General features: G+C 39.0%; 1 protein-coding gene across 3 annotated transcripts in view; it reads right to left on the reverse strand.

The window, feature by feature from the left end:
- TBX20 (T-box transcription factor 20) overlaps positions 1-24091 on the reverse strand; it is a 195526-nt gene that overhangs the window by 164150 nt on the left and 7285 nt on the right. For 2 of the 3 annotated variants that reach the window (XM_067562505.1, XM_067562504.1), the window contains exons 4-6: positions 21608-21716; positions 15670-15828; positions 10328-10404 (exon numbers count right to left, since the gene is read on the reverse strand). In XM_067562505.1, coding sequence (XP_067418606.1) covers positions 10328-10404; positions 15670-15828; positions 21608-21716 — 345 coding nt within the window. Of the gene's footprint in view, positions 1-10205; positions 10405-15669; positions 15829-21607; positions 21717-24091 lie in introns of all 3 variants that reach the window. The other variant, XR_010922422.1, reaches the window with a different exon arrangement.

Genomic DNA, 24091 nt, shown 5'->3' on the forward strand with positions numbered 1-24091 from the left:
CCAATTCTAGTTCAATGGGCCAAATTCATCTGTAACCTTATGAGGTTCAATGGAGGTACATTACAGATAAATTTGGCCCAATAAATTTACCTTTGAATTGCCTATGGGAATTTAAAACTAAATCAAATACCCACAATTATTGCAGACTAAATTCTTTCCAGATGGGTCACTTTGCTAGACAGAGAACTGTATTATCCTATTTGGTTGTCTTTTTTTCAAAGGGAAAAGAGGTATGACTTTTGAGTGAACTCTGAATTTGAAAAGTTTAAAAATGGGGCACAGTACATTAGAATTTTATATTAATTATTATTATTATTATTTCACAGATATTGTGCCAAAGGTTTAGAAAGGGGATCATCAAGATTCATGTAAAAAGAAAAAAGTATTTTAAAAACAGGAAAAAATTAAGAATGAGGAAACAAATTAGAAAAAGAAGCTCATTATACAAAAGTATTAGTTCTGAGCTATCACCTTAGGACAGGTCTACACAGGAATTTTTGCCTGTACTGTAATGTCGCATAGGGGTGTGATTTTTTTAATAATATTTTTATACCAGCAAAAACCCTAGTGTAGACATTGTTTTATCAGCCAAAAAGTTCTTTTGCCAGTATATCTTATTTCATTAGGGAACTGGAATGAGTTGCACAGACAAAAGAACTCTTTTGCGCGTGTAAACTAGATCTGTACTAGGACGGTTTGCTGTTATAGCTAGAACGGCAAACACTTTCTAGTGCAGACTAGGCCCTGTTCCCAGTAGCTGAAGTTTTAAATTCAAAATTTTACATAAACTTATCTAGTCTGACTGCATCGCTGGTTTATGGTTTTATCACAAACAACTCATGATTTTTAATTTTAAAGGTCTAGATTATATGTCTGTGTAATGGAGTAAAAGAGAAAACCCTGCAGCCAAGAATCCCTCCACAGACTACCTGAAACTTTTGATTGAACACACACGCACGCACAAAAACCAGTCCAAACATAGAAATGAACCTAATGGGAACAATACTCGTTTATTTAAAACTTATTTGTGCGTGCAAAAGGTCTAAAGCAAATGAAAGAAATTAATAACTAGGCTGATCATGTCACAACATTGCTCAAAAGATGTATGCAGATAATTTTATAAATTACTGAAAGATAAATCAATATTTGCCATATTATGATTCTGTTCAATAAAAATACTTAATAAATGAAAACTGTAGACTGAAAATCAGATTGTTTGTGTTTTTAGAAGCATTCCTTGAAATCTTTCAGAGTTGAACTATAATCAGTTGGCCATCTTGTGAAAAATGGAGTAATTTCAGTTTAATCCAAGAAAAACTTTTGGTATTCAGTTTGTGATCAAATGTTGCCTAATGCTTAAGTCAACTGATTTTTACTTTATACAATAACTTAGATTTCTACAAGCACCTCTATTTACTGGTAAATTTAGGTCACTGAATATTGGGGGGGGGGGGGGGGTTAAGGCTATCAGAGCAGTAGAGATGAAGGTGCTATCTTACTGCCAATTTCTTTTGCATGCTCTCCTAACATTTTTTCAACCATCCAGATCCCCTTTTAAACTTAGTTATATTGTCAATATGAATTAAATACACACACATACTTTAAAATATCGTGATCATGTTAAACTAAATATACAGCTGTACAATAATAGTATGGAATGGAATTGAGAATAGAAAGAGATCACAGAAGATAGGAGCTGAAGATGTCTGAACAGGAGAGTAACTGTGTACTAGATAGCAAAAGGGGAAACTGAGTTGCTGCTGGCCAGGATGGAACTGGAGGACATGCTGACAGTGGTAGTGGTGGAGACAGGATGAGTGATAATGTGGGAAGGGAACTTACAAGGATCTCAAAGAACTGTAGAGTGACAGAAGCATGTGGTGAGACCAGCCTTGTCAACCAATCTTTACTGATATTGAACACATCAGAAAGAAGCCAAAGTGGTTTTGAACCATGAATCCAATAATGTGGACAGGATGTAGCATTTCAATGATGCATGGGTGACTGCAGCACCCATTGCATGCTGCATTTCAAGGATAATGACACCTAATGATGGATCATGGAGAATATTTTTTCTCTCCAGCAGGCAGAGGAACATCAAAGCTGTCACACCTTGGTTGCTACGTCAACCCACCAAGGTGCATAGATTCTTTATCTGTTGCAATTCTAGTGACATATTAACCTGTGAGTTGGATGGCTCAGTCTTATCTCCTGTGGTAACTCATTCCAAAGCTGAGTCTTCTTGACTGACAATGCTTTACCTTCCGCTTTCACAAGCATAATCTTAGGCCTTGTTAACAGCACTGTCCTGGAACAGTGGAACTGTCTCACAGGACCATGAATTGACAAGCAGTCTCTGATGTAGCTGGGACGTGATCCACTAATAAATTAAGATCAAGGCCTTGAATTGGCACTGGAAGTGACCTGGGAGCCAGTAAAAAAAACACAAAGCACTCAAGTATTTTTTGCTACTCAGGAGCGGGGCAATATCTTGCGTAAGCTGGAACATCTGTTTCCTTCCACCATCAAACCCAAGTGAATTATAGAAATTCACTCTGGAGATGATAAATGCAAGGATCACTATGGCCAGCTTCTCAATCAAGATGAAAGGGGCTGTGCTTCCTTGTAGGTGAAAGAAAGCATTCCTTTGATGACTTTTCATCAAATCTCTCATTTTCTGTTGGTTGTGCTACAGCCCACGATATAACGTGCTCTGATCACCTGGGCCTTGGTGCTGCAATATATTTTGAATAAGCACATCCAGTTCCCATGGAGCCACAATTAAGTCAATGGGGGCCTATCTGTGCATAATACACTGTATGATCAGGGCCATTGACATTGAGTCCACTCCATTCTTGCATATATTTGAAGTTGTGTCTTTTTCTGCAGTTGGTATCAGTGCTAGAGAGAAGGTGTACATGGGAAGGAGACAAAATTTCTACCTTCTCTCTTTGGATGGAGCAGGCTTTAGACAACATTTTTAATTTTGGCTCAAGTCAACTAATATCAGTGCTTAATTTGTAATGAAAGAGGTGCTGGGGCTCAAGCAATTTCTTTACATTCATAACTGATGCAGAAGCCCAGAGGTGCTGGGGCTATGAACTACCAAGCCTAGGAGGGCTGGGGTTCAGCTGGCAAGCCCTGGCACAAATTAAGCACTGGACCACCCTGTCGGTGCCAGGTGCAGGTTAGTACCCATCTTAGTCATATACAAAAATAAGGATACCTACATACTGCTCATTCAGCCATTCCACTTTGGGCCTGATCCAATGCCTATCAAAATGCAGAGAGAAATTCCATGATGCTACCATCTTTTGCTTCAGGTGGTGGCAGAGAAGAACACACTGCACCTGTAGTTCTTTGAGTAGATGCTGTCAGTTAAGAATACCTAAAATAGCTACAGACTTTAAGGGCCATACTGATCAACCTGTCCATGTTTTCTCCATTTTTCCAGGAGCTTCCTCATTATCAATCTGAGCAATAAGAAAAACAACAAGGATCCCATCCTACTCCACTCCCCATGCCCAAGTATCTTTTGCTGTTCTTTTTTAAGAAAATGCAATTTACACTAGATTAATAGGAGGAAAATAATAAAACTGACAACTATGTTTTGCTTGGCCATTCAGTGCAACACAAAGGAAAATACCAAACAGGATACAGAGCATATGAATTATCAGTTTACAGCTTGAATAACTTCTTTAGCTCTAGATTTCAAAGGTTTCCTTTTTTTGTAGCTGCCAGTTAGTACATTTGGAAGAAAGCCCAGATAACAGAAGACATCAGAAGTGAGGTGATGTGAAGACAGACAGAATAAATGGGCTCAGAAGGCCAAAAAAATAAACTTGCTGGAAGTCTTACTGTAGTGGAACTTTTTTTTTTTTTTTTTTTGAAGGAAAAGATGACTAATTTGTTCAAGACTCAAGTGGTGAAAAGGAGTCCTTTTAAAAAAAAACCAATAACAACAAAAAAGGGAGAAAGAAGTACCCTTTTACTGAATGGGGAACAGAGAGAAATGAATAACAAACAAACACTCATCTGAAACCCTGTTCAGGAAACTTCCAGCCACGATGCTTACTGTATATACACAACACATGATTAACAACATATATAGCAGTTCAAATAAATTATGCAGGTATACTGATATTGCATGCTGGCTTTACAAATATGCCAACCGGCCAAATCCTCAGCTGATGCAAATTGGCATAGTTCAGCAGAGCTATGCCAGTCGAAACCAGCTGAAGTTTTGGCCCAACAAATTAAATGGTATTGAATGGGCTAAAGTGAAAATGGAATCTGGTCCCAAGTGTGGTAGGGAGCCAAAATTAGCCACAGAAACTCAAAACCAACATGCTAGAGCTGGATAAATACAACACACAAAAAACAAAGACTCACAACTTTTTAAAGACGACAAATCAAAATAAAATATTTGCTGGTATTTGGAAAAATCTGTATTTGGAAAACAGTAGGGTACAGGCAGGATTTAGCTCAGAAATGACACTTCCTGAAATGATGGCGTCATCACAATGCACATACCAGCCATTAATTTTAACTTTGAAAGAGCTGTGATAAGCCTTGTACTTTGCATTAAGATAAAGTAGCAAGATTTAGACCACTATATGGGAAAAATAGTGGAAAGTATGGAAGTAAAGAATGAAGATATTAAAATATCCCCCCGCATGTCATATACTACCTCCCCCACCCATGGGAAAAGAGTGATATGCAGCAAATCAGAAAAGTAAAATGTTTACTTTATATTCCTCTCCCCTGATTTGCCAAAATAGCGAACTCATATGAAAGTGCACTAGAGAAACTATTTGTTTCTTAAACTAATGACATATGGGGCCAAACATATCCCTAGTATTACTCCACTGGTCCAGATTCAACCCTGTGGTTGCAAAAAGCTCTTTTTTCAAGGTCAGGGAAGTGGGGGTGAAACAGTGTCCTGAAGGTGGCTTGTGCTCCCTTTCGTGCGAGATAAGGGAAATCCACATGGAGAATCTCCGTCACAGTGGAAATAATGTGCTTGATTCTCCAATGTTCTGCCCCTGGTGTAATCATTTACACCAATGCACAGTGAGTGGAAAAGTGAGTAAGACGCTAACAAATCAGAATGATCGTGTTTTACACCCACTAAATCACTACACATGGGGGCAGGGCAAAAGCAAATCAGGCCCAACAGGAGAATAATCAGGTGTTTAAAATATTGGGAAGTGGATAGATTCCAAGGTTTCAGCTGGGCTATTGACAGTACTGTGCTGGAAAGGAAGAAAGGCTGGCTCCTGGTCACCAGGAGGAAGGGTTGGGTAGGTAAGCTTGGAAGAAATGTAACTAGGGGCCTCCCCTATGCCTGGCACCTTTCTTCAGCCCCTGACCTGCACTTCTGATAGGATCTGTCTCTTTCCTCTGCTGGTTCCTGACAACTCCTCCAGAGGTGGAACAAGCAGAGGAGGTGGGTCACATTGTGAGCTTTGACCCACATTGGAGAAGAATTAGCACAGAGCTGTAAGTTGCTTTGGACAGGGAGATGGGGCCAGTGGCACTAGCAAGCTGCACATGACTTTCTGCCAGTTTAGAAGGCATGCCTGATTTCTGTCCCCAAGTGGGGGGCTGAAAGGGGATAGGAAGAGTTCTCTTTTGATAGATGGGGGGTAGGAGGAAGGGGTTCTGCATTGGGTTGGAGAGCAAGAGAGGTACTGACCCAAGTCAAGTTTGCCACTGATCTCACATAACTAAGCACAAGGCTTGACTTCAATGCGGATGGGGCTATGCCCATATTTCTGAGTGTGCAAGCACATTTCAGATTCAGTTTATGCCTTTGTGTACCATATTTCTGTCTTTTTGGCATGTTGACCCTGATTACCAAGAAAACTAAGCTGAAATGCTGTGCTGAAATTTCCCCACACCTACTTTCCTCTCTCTCTCTCGCTCAGATGCTAAGTATTGTTTTGGTGTTCAGGCCACACTTCTGCATTAAGGGCTGTCTCCTTTTGATGCATCTCCCTGACTCCAGGGAGTGTTTATTGGCAATATGCAGGTGAGGACACCCCCTCAATTATCTTTAATACAGTCACCAGTCCGTTCCTGAGCTTTCCTCACATGCACTGAAACAAAAGAATGTTCAGAATAAGATTATGATCCATCGATCGTACTCTGAACATTAGTTTATGGTTCAGTAGTTCTGTTGACTCCCATACTTTAAACTGATTGAATTTCTTGCTGGCTGGTCTGCGTGATATTCTTCACCACGAGCCCAAGGGAGGCATTCAGACTCATAGCAAAAAGTGAATCCACTGGCCTTGAGATCTGACAATTCTTATAGACTTTGGGCTCTTGTCCAGCAGAAGTAAAAAGAGGCTCGCTTCATACATATTGCCATTGATACTTTCAAGCTATTTTATAGCCTTCTTAACAATGATTACCATTAAAAAAAAAATCAGCAACAATGACCACACCACAGTGTCTGATATAATATGCGTGACACCATGGTACTTCATATACCACAGTGTGACAATTGTTGTGAAAGATTAACTTTTAAAGGCACCAGCCATAGGAACCAACCTATGATAGAGCAAATGTACAGAAGACAAAAAATAAATAAAAAGTGCAAGTATCGGTGGGTGAGCCAGTAACTTACCTAAGACCAAGTACCTCTGGATAAACACTGCCCTGAGTAAGCATAGCTAAAAGTAATTTGTGGAAAGAGAATAGAGTCTCTTGCTTCACTTCTTATTTGATTATAGAAGGAATCACACATGCTAACATAAATTTGAAATATACCACAGCCACCTAACATTTTTAATAGATAAAAGTTATGAATGGAAAGCTATCAGGAAAAGAAGACTATGTTCAGGTATTTGAATCGGAATGAGAGAAAGTATACTAATATTAATAGTTACAAGTCTATATCATTTCACATACTCCATTGTTCTTATCTTATTGTAACTTCAATATGTACAATGTAAACAGATTCAATCCTAAAGGCATTTTCAGTTTGGATTTCCTACATAATGATCGTAAATCTAGAACAGGAAACTTGAAATCGTTAAAGTCACATATTTATAAAATCATATTCAATTAGGTTAGAAAAGTGCAATTTCTGTCATCATGTCATAAAAAGATGTGTTTTTCTCTCAGATCTACTATAAAGAAAAAGCTCCCTATATTGTTACAGATAGGGGCTGTTTTCAATCAGTAACAAGGAGCAATCCAATTACTAGATGGTTTAGTGCAGTAACTGACTCCAGACTAATTTAATTTCTTTAGGTCTCTAAAGATCAATTGATCTGATTTGTTTCCCTCCCCACAGGCTGTTTAGGAAAAAGCAGACTTAAATACCTGGAAATGAAATCCAAAGATTTGTCCACTTTCACACTACTTAGGTCATCCTGAAAACTTGCAGTTGATGATGCGTGAGCGCTCTCTTGGCCTTTACATCATGGGATGTTTCACAGATTGGAGATCATTAAGATCACTGTGCAACATTTCAAATTATTCATGCATGCACTGTATCCATATCTGCTTTGGGAAGCCCATGCACTGAATGCAAAATCTACTTGCAACATCTAGTCAAATTCTCAGCTATAAAGAGATGTGTGAATGTGTATTTGCATTGCATATTCTTCTCCAAGACGTAGAAATGGAATAACAATATTGTTTATTTCAAGTGGTGGCCTTGTTGAATCTATTTATTATTATAACCAGTCAAAACTCAAGTTGCATCATTCAATATATTACCTAAAATATTGTAATGCATGACTTTTAATGAGTTTCAGATATGAAAGTCTTTATACTGCCTTATATTCCGTTGCATGGGATCACTACATCTTATTTTTCTTTCTTTTTTTCTGTTTGCCTTATTTAGCTGTCACTTTAGATGGTGCTATCATTGGCTATTATAAAAACACACTGAACTATGACTGCAGATTTGCAGCTTACTGAAGTAACACTGACAGACATTACATTTCATATTTTAAAGTGCTTAGGTATTTTAATGTCTACAGACAGAATAAACCTTTTACAGTTCTGATCCATTAGAATAAGGATAGGAAATAAATAAAAAACCCCAACCAGTCTTTTATCAGCTCTTGTGTGTCACACCTTTTACTACATTGCAGTAGTTGCAATTTTATTACATTGCAGAAGTGTTGTGCAACTGTTAATGTTCAAAAATGCAGTAGACCACTAATAAGAGGCAATCTTTCTCATTTAATTCAGAATAGATCTGAGCTGACCATAGATTAAGGGAAAACCAGGAATCTCCTGTGGCTTCAATGGTTTTCACATTCCATTCCTTGTATTCAAGGTATTGCACTTGGATACCTTATCTTTGATGGCAGCATTCATGCCTGGCCAGGATAGGCTATCTCAGGCTCTGTTCTTCCACTTCTCAATAATCAAAATGGCATTGTGGATATGCTTAGCATTTCCAACTTCATGCCATGTGCTGTTATGATAGGATGCCCTTTTTAAAAGCTCCCTTCACATCCAACAATTTCATCTATATAGCCTCAATGAGTTTATGTAACTGGAGGTGCCCTAGACATTTTCTGTTGGCTGCCTGTTCAAAATTACTCTCTCGTGCTCTTGTTGGGTCCTTTTGTGTTCCCTGTTTGAGATTATCACATTTAGTGTTGGAAAGGGATAATGTTGTAGTCCTCGTCTCTTCCTATTTTCACTATTTATTGCAAACAAATCTGGTCAATGAAATGTGTTTACTCTTTTGTTCTGTCATTATGCCATCCTATGCTTTTTTTAATTAAATGCACTTCAATTTTTTCACTGCTTACTAAGACTTTCATTTGGGTAGCATTTTTCACTAGCCCTGCAAATATATCCTGTATTTTGCAAACTCTATTTATCAAAGTAACTGTTCTTTGCCCTAATTATCCAATATACGACTCATAATCATCCAGCTAACTGTTTAAAGTCACCTGACTTATGTTACATACCTATATAATAAAGCTAATAATCAATGGTCTTGCCTGGCTGCCAATTTCTTATTAAAAAAAATGTGCCCTTTCCCAAATGATATTCATGCTGGGATCAAAACATTCCTGAAATTTTTTAATGATTTCATATAGCAGTTTGCAATCCCGTTCATGGTCACACAGGGATGTACTGTAGATCAATGTTTCTCAACCTTTCTGATAACAGGAACCGGCTTGCTGCCCTCCTAAACTATGTCACAGAGATCTCAGGGACTGGTGCCAGTCTATGGACCAGTCACTGAGCAACACTGGTGTAGATCATCAGTGCCTCTGGGCCAGCCACACATAGGAGTGTGGAGGATTTCGTCCTTTTAGAGTCTTTTATCAGTACCACTTGCTTCCAGGACATTTTGGAAGTGCAGTAACCACCTCCAGTTCTCTGTCAGATCCTCTTCCAGATTGAAGGAGTCTGATTGTTTAATTTGCTCCATTTTTGCCAAAGATTTAGTTTACATTTGACTCTGTCTAATAAAGGCATGACACACAGGAGTACTGATAAGAAACTGATCTTTATTTCCTAGTCCCACACACCCAGCATGGATCTGTGTTAATGCCCTCATCACATGACAGGGCTAAGCATCCACTGGCTACAGAGGTAATCATAGGTTAATCATAGACACAATCAGGTTAATCACAGACACAAACTTCAGAGCGGTTTCCAGACTCTTTCTGGAAACATTCTTCCCCGATGAGGCTTGCAGAACAATCTCAATTAAACAAAAGTGGCATCTCTGCCATCAAAGTGGGGGTTATGGATTTATACTGACAGCAGTACATGCTGACTTCAGTATCTGGGACTTCTAAAACTGGACACATGAAAAGTACATTAAGTGCTAGGAGCCAAAGGGGCAGAAATGTTAATACCGTTTTAACAGTATATTTCGGGAAGTACTTGTTTTCTTTTCCCTCATGTGAAACAGTGGACAATACAAGGGCTTTTTTTTTTTTTTTTTTTTTTTTTTTTTTTTTTTACAGTACCAGAGATCACATTTCCCAGAGGCCCAGCTCATATCCTTCAATAGGACCGAACAGCATGATAAAAAGGGAGCTTTGCATTCTGCAACTTAAAAAAAATTGAAGCCAGAAAAGTGACCTCTTCAAGAAGCAGCATCTGAAAGAGGAATACATCAGACTCAACTGGAGCCGCTCTCAAGGATCAAAACAGCTCTGTCTTCATAAGGTTTATAAGTATTTTTAAAGGAGGTGGAGGAGACTTACTATATGCAACAAGATAACGTTAAAATGCCCAGCTTCCCAGGAGTTGAAAGGATGATTTTCCTACAAACTCTCTCTTCTCTTTATCTTATCTGCATGGAAAGTAAACAGAAAGTCCCCATTACCTCTCGATATCAGTGAGTCTGGAAGAGTCCCGGAATCCTTTAGCAAAAGGGTTGCTGTCAATTTTCAGCTTGGTTATCTGGAAACACAGAAAGAGCAACAGAACATGATTGCGGTGCGAAGGTATTGCAGCATACAAAGTGTTAACCAAACCTCATGGTGACATTTATCAACATTCCCTTTTCTTTTATTACCATTCTCTGGGCTGGATCAAGCAAATATGGGAGCTTCTGTGAAGCCACTGAATTGGCACCACCAGCGTCAAAGCGCAAGATTCAAAGTTTGATTCTCCTCTTACCCCAGGATAAACCAGGAGTCGCTCCGCTGAAGTCAATGGAATTATACTGGTGTAAAACTGATGTAAGTGAGAGGATCAATCAGGTTTCCTTTCTGGCATCTGTCCCAAAGTCCTATGTCATGATTGCTGACAGGGCCGGGCTAAGCCATGGTCCAAAATGGTTGTGTGTGTTAATGGAGTTAGGGGAATACTAGATTTAGGCTTCCTGTTAAACAGGAGTAGGGGGAGCTTGTGAGGTTCCCCATATATGGCTACGGGAAAGAGGGAAATATCTTGATTCTACAGGAGTCTCAGTCATGTCTCCAAATCAGTCTCCATCAGCACAAAGCAGGTCATACTTCTCTCCATGCGGCATTGAAGCATGAACAGTAAACAACACTACGCTGGCGGTGGAACCTACTTTGGTGGGGTGGGGCCTCACAACCAGATGGGCCTGCTGGGCCTGCAAATTTTAGACCATTGTCCCAAGCAGCCCCTACAATTTTTACTTTAATGCCACTGGTCCAAGCCAAGGCTAATAAACTGCACAGACACTAGAACTTGTACAGATAAGGAGGAAAATGTCACAGTTAAAACCAGATTTGGAAAGGCTGAGTTAAAAGAGAGACCCTACTAAAACAATTATAGTCTTAAGAGATCAGACATCTTACAACCAAAACCTTTCTTCTCTTCTTCAAATTCAGCTACAGGCTTGAACAGGGACAGCCTTTCATTTTCAGAAGGGACATGCAAGAAAGCTTTCTTTGAGAACCCCAAGCCTTACTGGCCTGATCCTCAGAGCTGCTGAATTTCTTCCACACCTCTCCAGATCAGGCCCTGTATATGTATAGAACATAAACATCCCTACAGGTCTTATAGGCATTGTTAGAGAAGACAGAGAAACCCAGAAGATGCAGAGAACAATAAACAATAGGCAGGAGTTTTGTTCCAGAAGAAACTGTGGGGAAGAAAGGAAGAATTTGTGTTGGTTGCCATTTAATGTGATCAAAACTTCTCTCAGAGCTCTTTAAATATGTACTGATCTTATAATAAAATGATGGTTATTCAGGCAAATGCATATGCCATTTTCTGCCATCAATTCTCCATGAAAATCCATGTATATTTATATAGTTGTGTAAAATATGGATGTGGTAAGGGGTAGGACCAGGATAAGGAGAGACACTCTTTTGGCCAAGATATCCCCAGCTCTTCAAGACTTTAAAGAAAAAACTGCAATCGTCTTGAGAAACCAACTGGATTGCTTTGGCTTACACCAGGGATGTAATTGCCTTCATGTGTTTTCTCTGAGTTATAATAAATTATAGTGTAGTATATTTGAGTTCAGTAAATGTTGCCATACTATCTGCAGAATCATTGTAAAGAATACTTTGTGTATCCATCTACCTAAAATTGCCATTGATGGTTTCAATTGGTCTTGTGATAAAACTGCTCAAACCTGTAATTTTGCTTTCAATAGGCAGATTCACTGCTTAAAACATGGAAGCATGTCATAAAATCAGAGTTGCCAAATATATTTTACCCTGAAAGAATTAAAAGGCTACTGGAAGTAAGGATTTGAAGCCTGATCCCCAGAAATGCTGAGCATGTCCCACAAGGCCATGAATGCCATCAACTCCAGTTGAAGTCATTGAGAGTCCAGGGTGCTCAGTACCTCATATGTAAACAGAGGTTAGCACCACTGAAGAACCATCACCAATTTCACCTGGTCTCCACCGTAAAAGGCCTGTGGCATATTGGTCACCACTTTGCTTCTAAAAAATGAGCCTGGAAGGTTCAGAAATGAAAACAAGTATTTCCAGCTTCCTGAGTGTTCACATGCTTTCATGGAGCAAGGATATTTTAGAGCTGGGTGACTCATTCAAAAACAGAGAAGATTACAGACAAATCTGTCTCTCCATTCTGAGAGACAGCTCTCCGGGCCAGGAAGTCAGTGGAGGGGGGAGGGCAGGCTTATGAAAATCATAGGAAGCAAAGGAGGACTGATTTTTTTTTAAGTTGCTATCTACGTTATACAAATGAAAGGTGCAGTCTAGTGATCTGACTACAACTGGTCTGGGAACTCGGAACTACAAATACACAGGCAGCCTAGTTTAATAGATAGCGCACCAGACTGAGTCAGGAGACTGGAGTGAAATCCTGGCTCCACTGATGGGAATGGCAAAACTCCCATTGACTTCAGTGTGGTCTGGATTTCACTCTGTCACTGACCTGCTATGTGACCTTGGGCAAGTCACTTCCCCTCTCTCTGTGTTGTTTCCTCTCTTACTCTTTGTCTTGTCAATTTAGGGTGCAAGCTTTTGGGGGCAGGGACTGACGCTTACTATACGTGTTTATGGGGACAAGGAATTACAAAGTGTAAGTATGGGTTATTCAAGCACAATGAGGCCTCAATCTCAGGTGAGGCCATTAGGCATCATTATAATACAAATAAATTATAATAACTAGAACTGGTTGGGAATTTTCTGACGACATTTTTTTTTCTTTGCAAAATGCTGATTTTTCAAAACTGAAACTGTGTGTAGAAAAGGCTCGGTTTCGACAAATCTCCCCATTCAAAACAGGTTTGCAGTGAAGTTAAAATTTGTCTAAATGTCCCGTTTTGACATTTCTGAAAGGAAAAGTTTCATAATTTGGTTCAAAACTACTCTCTGTTTCGAAATTTTAGGGGGTTTTAAATTTTTTTTAAAAAAAGATCAAAATTAAAACAAAATGTTTCTATTAATCCAAACCATGCTCAGGAAATTTTTTGACATTTAGATTTTTCATCCCAATTTGGGACACGTAATTTTTTTCAAAATCTCAAAAAATTCTTATAGGACAGAAAAACTGTTTCCACCCAGCTGTAGTAAAAATAATCCCAAATACTAGTTCTGACATTGACACATTGTGTAGGCTTGGGCAAATCAAGTCAACCACTGGAACAACTTACTAAGGACAGTGGTGGATTCTCCGTCACTGACAATCTTTAAATCAAGATTGGATATTTTTCTAAAAAATATATTCAAGGAATTCTTTTGGGGAAATCCTATGGCCTGTGTTATACAGGAGAGCAGACTAGATGATCACAGTGTTCCCTTCTGGCCTTGGAATCTATGAATCCATGACTCCTGAGGAAAACTTACTTAAATCTATTTTTGTGCCATTCAGATTGTCATTTCTCTAATCCTAATGACTTGGTATGACATCACGAGTGAAACTTGTCCTATCTACCCATTCTAAATGAGACTCACAACCATTTATGATCTCACATAGAAATAACATTTATCCTTAGAGACTGTCTCACAAAGAACGAGAAGAACATCTGCTAGAAAGCATTTAAAAATGAAATTTGACCTACAATTCAACTCTGTAGCAGTGGTTTGACTGTTAAACAAATGTATGCCCTTTAAATCTTAAAATATGAGATAGTTTGTTGAAAGTGTAATGTATTTAGCTTTTATCTAATAACCAGCAGAAATGTAATCAACCCCCTTAAAACAGCACTGAAAGAAATGGCAGAAATGAAAAAATGTTCCATTTTCATTAGTCATAAAAAGAATGACAGCATCTATCTCTTGGGTTTCCAGAGATGTTCCATTGAGAAATTTTGCAGTATTCTTTGTATATGCTTAGAGAAGTTTTGTTTTAAAATGGCCATGATCTAAATGTCAGCAATAAGCACAAATCTATTGTACAGAAGTACATTCCAGTTTTAAATTGGATTTTTTAAATTTTACGGATTTCTACAGAAAGTCAAGTGAACACCCTTTTCTAAACAAATTTCTTGCTGGTATACTATCAAGATGACTGCATTGCTTATTTTCTTGTACAGTCAGTTATAAACCTGAGTTTAAATGGAAACATTTTGAGCTCCAGAGCAGATATTAAGCTAGGTTTGGTGCATGTCATAACTGTAAGATCAAGTCATATCCTTATAAAGGAAAGAATTTTTTAAATAGTAGGTCAGACTACCTGAGCTAATGATCCCTTCTGGACTTAAACTCTATGAATATGATCTAGAGATGTGCCTAAGGCAGAATTATTGCTCAACTCATACAGTATCAATATTTATTTGCATTGCTTATTCTGTACAACACACAGTAGGTTTATTCCATTTATTGCATCTGGAAATTTTGTCATCTATTAGGAAATGCTGTAAATTTTAGACATACTACTCTGAATCTGAGATCATGCCCTCCTAAATGTTTGGCCAGTATTTGCTATGTTTCTAATCTAAAGCTTTTTAATTTAGGAAAAAGGTAGCTACTCCTTCAAGTGTGATAGCTAGTCTCTTTTAGGATATGCTCAGTGAAGTCAACAGGAGTCTGTCTATTGACTTCAATAATAAAGGCCTTATCCAATGTCCTCTGAAGTGTTTTCATCCAATTGTTTACAAACATCCTACAGTTCCTTATTCCATCCAATGTTAAAAGCAGGATCCATTATTATGATCCTGGTCCATTTTGTGGATGTTATTCATTGGCATACCAGTCTGATATTCAAATGTATAGCTGGTATAATCTAGGCAGTAGGAGAAAGGCATATTTCTGGGTTGTTTCCCTTGTAGTTTACCCTTGCAGTTTAATTAGTCAATTTTTAAAGTCCAGGCTGTCAATATGTCCAAGCCAGGATATATCTCAGCCAGTAACTCTCAGACATAGGATTACTAGAAATTGGAACAGCCCCTAGGTGAACTGAAAGGATTAATTTGAAAAGCACTAAAACAACAATGGGCAATAGCTTTATACGCACAGAAATAAAGACAACTAAAGGGCTCATTTCTGTAACCTTTACTCATGAATAATCCTTATTGTTTTATGAGTAGTTATTGTTCTATGAATCCACTGAAGTTATCGGGACTACTCATCTATATACGGATTACTCTTGAATGGAAAATGAGCGGTATCAGGCCCAAAGAGAAGAAAAAAGTCCTTGAGAGCTCTGCGATGGAAAGGTATATTACATCAGAGAGACTTCTATGCTGGATTTAAAGGGGGAATTTATTAGCACAGAGAACTTTAGACAAGTTTAATGAGAGTTTTAAAAATGATCTAGCATCACACTCACCAACTGATTCTGGTAGGCAGTGACTGCTGTAAAAACCGTCTCTGGAAAGATAAATGTCCTGAACTCTTCAGATTTCAGATTTAGCAAGGAGGCAGTGTGGTCTTTCTTCTTAATAATGTGCACCCTGGGCTGGTACTTGTGCATGGAGTTCAAAATTATCTGAAGCAAAGAGTTACAAAAGGTTGTCCTGAGTTTAAGGTTAAGATAAGTTGAACAAAACATAACTTTAAAAAGCCTGTGCACATTAAAGTTACAGGGCTACACCGTAGCAACAGAAATCCAGATATGAAGGGGCTGGTTGTCAGAGGTGCTGAGCACCCACACTTCCTTTGACTTCAGTGGGTGCTCTCTTCGGATAATCAGGCCAAAGAAGAATAGATTTCAGAAAATGGCCTCCTTTTGTGCTTGTGCACAACTCCTGAGAGCACTCTTTCCAAGAATTAACTCTTGTTCTTCCAGGAGCTTAGTCTGACATATGCAAGTTCTATCACTTATGTGCATGCATCTTTGCACGCATGGATTTGAGTGCTTGAAAAGTGTGTGCACTGGAGCAGGCAACTGTAAAGTTGTGCACACGCAAAATAATGCCAGCCTGTGGCCCCTTTGGAAAAATTAGTCAGGTCTTTATTGTCCACCTCAGTGCAAACATGGCTTTTAAAGAAGCTTATCCTATATACTCAAATCTGACTGCTAAACTAACAGAAATGGAAAAGCAGAGGAGGACCATGAGTAATTCATTGAAAACAATGTTTATTGCAAATTTTGCCATTTTTCTTCATGAATATTTGCTTGTGAAAAAAAAATTCCTTTCTTGCCTAATCCTCCAACTTCAATGCCCACTGAAGTCATAGGACAGACTCCCATTCGCTTCACATCCCATTGGACTAAGTTCTATTTGCCCAACTCTAATCACAATCCTAGAACATAAAAATGAAATGTAGAGTTAGGTTTGAACCATTTCTCATTCTGGATATAATCACAGTTTTCAGACTAAACTGGCAGAGAGACTGGTAGTTCCGTTTTACAGGGCTGTAAGGAGGTCACAGGCAATTCCACACATCATCTGGAATAGCTAATCTACATCCAAAGACATGTGTTAAACTGAAAGTCATCATAAGAAATGCAGTATTTCTTGATAACTCAGTAAATAATGCAGGTTACATATTGCAACAGCTTTGTTATAGCTGCAGATTCCTATTACACATTTTTCTTCTCCCATTGGGCCAAATTCTGCTCTGATTTGTGCTCTGATTTCAGAGGTTGCACATGTACAATGGAGAGCATGTAGCATGCAAACTTTTACCATTTCAGCATTCTTCCTGAATCATTTCACTGGCTTCCACTCTATTTCTGCATTGAGTTCAAACTCCTCATTCTCATCTTCAAGGCCCTACACAATACATAGCGTCCTCTACTTCTCTACCCTCACCTTCTCCCATTTCCCTTATGCTGCTTCAGAGTTTCTCATCTATTTGCTCTTTTGTCTTCTTTGTCCATTCCTAAATACGTGCCTTCTTTCATATGTACACTTGGAATAGCTTAGTGTAGTTCAGTGCCCCCCTTCTTACATATAAAACTTATCCTAACCAATCTGCTTTATGAAGCATATCAGCCATAAAGAAACACCATGCTCTGCACCCAATTCAAAAGTGATGTGAGTGATAGTCTAAGTTACACATTAGTATGTCAGTATGGGTGCAAACAAACGACTTACTAAGTAGGGGCCTGATCCAATTTCCACTGAACTCAGTAGAAGTCTTTCTATTGCCTTTAATGGGAGCTGAAAGTGGCCCAAAGAGGCAAAAGGGAGACGTAGCTGAAAAGCAGCCAAAAGGAGGGTGTATGGTTTCTGATAGAGCAGCCCCCTACACCTACTGTAGCTGCCACCTGCTTACACTGTTTTCTCCCTACAATCGCATCTTCTGCTTCTCTGAGCATGTGATTACAATACAGATTGTAAAAACCATTTCTCAAACAATATAATCACATATAATTTTCCTTGAAACCTTAGGTGCACATGTGTACTACTCTGTGTATGCCAGACAGAGACAAGTCAATTCATGTATGTACAAGATGACCAGGGAATGTGGCAAGGCTCTTAGATATTAGAGCTGAGTAAATACTGCAAAAAAGTGTCCACTAGCATTTATTCACATTTTTAGGTTAAGATTTTCAAAGTAGCCTGTTGGGCAGCCATTGTCCATTGAAGAGAGTTAATGTCTAACTCCCGTAGGCTTCTTTGAAAATCCCAGCAGTAATGATTATTCTTAAACTGTGGTCAGACTCTATTTGCGTGTTTTCTGTGAACATGCATGCAATCAAGTTCCACTTGCACAAATGCCATGCAAGAGTTGTACACACAGCTCATCTAATTAGGGAACGGAAATAATGCCATGTGCAGTATATAACCAGTCACAGCGAAGCATAAGTAGCAAGCCATAAAATACATGAAATTTGTGAAAAAAATTTACCAAAATGTTTTGAATAAATTTGAGAAAAATCTTTCACAAATGTTCCATGAATAGAAAGAGAGGCAAGAGTGTTCAAATACATTATTTATTATGAATTCCTCACTTAGCTCTAAGACACATACGTACAAATGCAGTTTCACTTTGTGTTTCCTTGCAACAAACTTTGTCATGAATGCCACAATAAGACTGCTGCCCAGTGCAAAGACAGAATACAAATAGTACCCTCACTTTTGTGTTATGCATGCTAATTCCTCTTCAGAAAAAGAGCGCTTCTATAAACAGAACACCCCAACGCTTCACCCCTTTAACAGCCAAACATGTCTTGTAGAGGATGGACAGAACAAGTGACCAGAACAAATAGTTAGCATAGTTAGCATAGTTCCAACTTTTGTATATAAAAAAACTAAAATGTTAAGGCATTTTAAGGGCATTAAGACTCCCTCATGAGCCAAGACGGCCTATCAAATGCAATGAACATTTTAACAGGCCAAATAAGAAGAACCAGTCAGAGAAAAAGAGCTTTTTAAATTCAAGGGTGGCATTTCAGAAGGCCTTAAGTTCTCTAAAAATCAAACCTGCTTAACCCAGTACATTAGAACTCAGAAAGATCATTGCCCTTACTCAATGAACCATCTGTTTCAAAGGTTTCATAGAATGAATTTGTTCCATAGGTCTATACAATATCTGGTGGTGGTATTTACACAGCACCAACCCGGCAGCACCTAGGCACTGATAACTACTCTAATAATTAACATGAAAGGACACAAAATATTAAATGGTGAGTGTTCTAAAATAAATACATAGACCAATATGTTCTTCCCACAGCCTTTGGGCCTGGTGCTACTGTCCTTATGTGGCACTGGCTGTAAACCGGAGCATTGCATGCAGCAGAGAGGCATCATCAGGCCCTTTTTCTTTGATCAGATCTTCCTTTATGGGAATGCCATCACCTTGTGGCACATCAGTGCCTAGCAGATTTAGGATCTGTCTGTAGCAGCTCCTTGCACAGGTGAGGAAGAAAAGAGGAAGGTTCCCTGCTTTGTCTCCCTGATTCCTTGCCTGTGCAGGGGGCAGTCATGGTCCCAATGCTTGTATTCCTTGATGCACAGCTTGAGGGAGTCACAGCACTGACCATGATATTACACACCCCCAAAAAAGTATGCATGGGTGAGGGTATGGACGGGCTCTTCCATCCCTCTAAATGCTCTAGTTAAGCAAATGAGGGGGAGCGCACAGACTGTACCTCCAAAGGGGAGGTGCAGGGGCTGTCTCCAGCACCACCAATGGCTTTCCCTCTGCCTCACTCTCTGCAGGCTGAGTGGCTACAGCCACTTCACTGACTTGAGGCACATCCGTGCTCCTCCCAAGCACATTGCTGTTGCATTGAAAGTCACATTCTGGCCCTTAATAATTTCACAGGTTCCTGACATTAACAGCTCTCATAGCTATTCCATCTAACTGTTTGCTACATCAGTTTGTATTCCTAGTGCAGGGTAGTCCACTTGTCTGGAATTGACAGAAATGGGTTTCACTGTAAAGAGATCATTTGCAGCATTAGCTCAGGAAAGTGATTTTTTTTTTAAATGAACTGCCTTGCATTTACCAAAAAATGTATTTGTTACAGCATGTGGGTTGTCAGATTTTAAATATAGGTATATTAATGTCTTAGATAATTTAAGAAAATGAATGCCTCACTCTTACAATGAATTCCACGCTCACCTGGAGCCTCACTGATGTCCGTGCTCTTTGCACGCACAACATTCTGCCACACGGATCTCATTGCAGGATCAAGACCTTAAGTCAATGGCAAAACTCTCATTGACTTTAGTTGCATAGAATTAGTGCGGAGAATGAATCTCACTCTTGCTCCTTCTTGCTTTGACAGGAGAACCCACATGGCCACACTACGGATCATATTACATCTTGCTCTGTCACATGACTACATTGCCGACAACCTCTCAGGGCTACAAAAGAAAAAGTAGTAGGCTCATCTCTGCTTCTGGGAAATGCCCCAGTCCTAGTTAGTTCACAATATACAGATTCATTCGAAGTCCTTCATTAGAGATATACATAGCCCCTGTTAAGATATAGAAGCATTTTTCAATGACCAGATACTAATTTTGAAAAATGTAGGTATGTTGCTTCTATCGTCATTAGCATCCTACAAAAAAGTCGGCTTTGCTTCTAGAGATCTCTTTATGGAACAAGAGCAAAAAAAACCAAACCAAAACAAAACTATATTCTTCTTTAGCCAGAAAAGTCAGGGAGAGGAAGATTTAATAAAAATATATCTACAGCTCTTTAGAAAAGAATAGTGTGTTTGCACCTCTGCTTATCTTTTTTGCTTTAGGATGTATTTCCAATGAAAATGCTTTGGCTCAACCCTGCAGTCCTTAAGTGGGTAAAACTCTCATTCATATTGGAAATATGCCCACTGGACTATTCAGACTGTAACTTGCTTTATCAAGCACTCTGAAAAAGCAATAAATAACTCTCTGTATGAGGAGGGTCTCCAATGTCTGGTATCACCATGCCTCAGTTTCCCTGCTTGGTATCTCACATGTCCTCTCCCCTCCATGTTTTAAAGTTCAAAACCAGCTTTCTCTTCCTGGGGTCTCATTTATTAACACTAACATATAGTTTAATTCTTGCACAGGAAACCTTCCCATCCTGAGTCTACTCTTCAGGCTTGGGTTCCTAGCTCATTCGATTCTTGGATCAGCAAGTAAAAAGACATGCCCCTGTTGAACCCCTCCCGTGTAGGTTGCTTAGGGCACTGACACCAAATTCAGCAGAGGGGGATTTGCAAGTGTACATGACAAAGCACTGGATAGTGTCTCAGAGATCAGAGCACTATGCAGTGGGGCATGGCAAAGCATACAACTAAGTCAAAGCAAAAGAGAGACAGGAACATATTAGAAAAAATCATGTATGTCCCTTTTTCTCCCTTTGACACTGGGTGTTGCCCCTCATTTAGGTCTGGATTCTGCCCCTTTGATAGCAGTGAAAGCGGGATCCGAACACTATGATGAGCTGGGCTTCAGCCCATCCATTTAATACATTAATATATCATAGCTTCCATGATTTACCATTTGGAAACATAGTTCATTTATTTAAACCTGTCTATGGCCTTATACTACAATGGGTAATGCCACACATTTCCACCAAAAGGCAAATGTGATGCTGATGAAATGTGTTGAATTGACAAACCAAGGAGCCTGAAGTCATTTGTTTGTCTATGGGCAAATGAATGAGAACAAACTTTCCCACAAACCCCTGCCACTGCACCACCATTGTAACACATTGGGACCACCTGGAAAGGTAGGTTGATCTTAATGACCATTTGCACTTTTGCCATTGGGATCAGAGCATCAAGAAGTGTGCCAATTAATGCCATCCTGTAACAGACTAATTGAGCTAATTTGTGTTGCCTTTTTTTTACTCCTTACCACAGATAGGCTACTTACATGCCCATGTTGATCCAGTTCATTGTTCGTTAGTTTCACTTTTTCAAAGGACACCATCTGCTTTAATAATTGTTCCCCTGTAAATGGAGAATCAGGGTGCACATACAACCTAAAAAACCAAACAAACACAGAAGTCTTAACAGACAGATTTGTGTAAATGGTAATGACTTTATAAATACGCATCCACACAAAATTAAAAAACAGTCTTTTGCCTTTAGGATATCCAATGGCCTCACCAAGATGTATTTTCCCATATCTTAGGACCACACAGATCTACAGAAAAGCAAGAGATATAGGATTCCTCTAAGGTGGTGCACCCATTAAATATCATAACTATCGATGAAAAAAGAGTATAAGACGTGACTGAGTTCCTCACCCACTGAAATATAATTAAGAATCTCTCTTTTTTAGGACTTAATCATTCTCTAAGCATATTATTCTTTTACAAGTATAACTGTAATTTTATCTAAGTAGCAGATAAAAATAATCTAAAATGGAGACATTATTTCACTATGTCTTTTTTCCAAATGAAAAATTGATCATGTCTCCCAGCAGCTGCACTAATAATTGCTTAAAATAGCAAATAAAACAGCTTAAAGAAAAAGGCAGAGTACAGTTAGAGAACTAGTCAGGGAACCCAAATAAAATTGTATTTTTTCTTATTATTAAGATAAGTGTAACACAAATACACTAGAGCCTTCAAAATCCTGCCATCCTTTACAGAGGTTACCTTCCCTCTCCCACCAACAGGATCATCCAAGCATAGACACTTTTTCACTGCTACAAAACCTGAATTGCTTATCAGAGATCAGCAGTCAATGATACTTCATGAGTTCTCTAGGACTGCTTGCGTGAGCAGGATTTGGCCTCATATTTGCACACAAGTAAATGCTTCCATTTTCCCCTATCTATCTGAAGTATTTCTAATGTGCCTGTCTTTGTAGTGTCCAAGGCCCTGGCTCTTAATGCTTAATTTGTAATGAAAGAGATGCTGGGACTCAAGCAATTTTTTTTTACTTTCATAACTGACACAGCAAGTCTAGAGGTGCTGGGGCTATGAACTGCCAAGCCTAGAGCCCTGGCAAGCCCTGGAACAAATTAAGCACTGCTGATTCTGCACTGAGAACCCTACTGTCAAGGAATGTTGGTTTATCTCAATTAACATATTAACCATAAATAAAACTATCAAACTAAACCAATGGGGTTGTCTTGAGCCTGAACTCGAGAGACAGAGAATTAGCATTACAAAGACAAGAGAAACCAACTCATATTTCTGGGAAGGTCCAGACAGAGAGACAGTCAATCAGCCATGCTGGACAACGAATAACTGGTGAGAGAAACCATCTTAAATAAAGACTGTACCTTACTAGATTAAGTTTTAGATTTTTAGATGCGTTTTCACTTTCATTTGCTTGTACTCATCTCTACCTTTATGTATTTTACTTGGCATCATTAAACCTATGTCTAGTTGTTAATAAACTTGTTTTATTTTAATCTAAACCAACCTAGTGCTGTTTGAATTGAAGTAGTAGTTAACTCCAGTTAATGAGGCAAGCTGCTGGGTATGGACTCTTTAAAGGAGCAAACAAACCTTATTATGTCTCTGAGTGGTCCAGGAGTGGGCTGGACATTTCAGGGCAGATGGTTTGGGGGAAATTCGGAGCTGGGGATCACTTGGTTAGAGGTAATCAAGGCTGGTGGAAACCAGAGTGTGGCTGTGGTGTAAGAAGCAGGCTGCTGGGAGACAGAGTTGCTGAACCAGAGCTGCTTATCACATAGATACTCAGTGCGTGCTTGTATGCTGGCTGGGAACATCCAGACAGGAAGCTACAGCAGCAGTGCATTTTAAGACACTCAGGACAAACAATGACATAACCCTGGTCTGGGTTGCAGGCCAGTACACGACAGCAGCCCAGTGCTCTGACTCAGAAAATCACATAGGCACCCGCTTAAGTCCTCTTAAGTTGATGGGACTTAAGTACGTGCTTAAGTGCTGCGTGGAATAGGGTTGGAGTGAAGCACATGCTCAAATGCTTTTCTAAATTGGGGTCTAAGTGATGAAGCCTCGCTAGCTATATACCGTACATGTTCCACAATGATTTCAGAACCATGTCATATCAATTGCAGTGAGGCAATCATTTTAGAAGTGAATTGTCTGTTTTGTTCATTATGAAAAAGGGGTTAACTTGTTTAACTTTATTAATTATTCCATAGTTTCTGAAGTCCTAAATTTCCTGGAAAATGACCTGTCTGTGTGTGTGTGCGTGAGATGTAAGAAATAAGTACAGTGCAGCAGTAAACTCATTAGTTAGAAAACACTGGTCATTAGTTAGAAAATAATGGCATTTCTACTTCAAGTGGTGTCAAAGCTGTAATTTAATATTTCTACTGGCATTGACCTGAAAGTGCCTGGATTGCTTTAAAATAGGAGAGCCAAAGGGGAAAAGTCATAACAAGAGGAAAATAAATGTCTTTTAAAAAGTT

Source organism: Emydura macquarii, unplaced genomic scaffold, assembly GCF_026122565.2.
Source record: "Emydura macquarii macquarii isolate MOO-44397 ecotype Brisbane River unplaced genomic scaffold, CSIRO-AGI_Emac_v2 contig_2432, whole genome shotgun sequence".
Lineage (NCBI taxonomy): Eukaryota > Metazoa > Chordata > Testudines > Chelidae > Emydura > Emydura macquarii.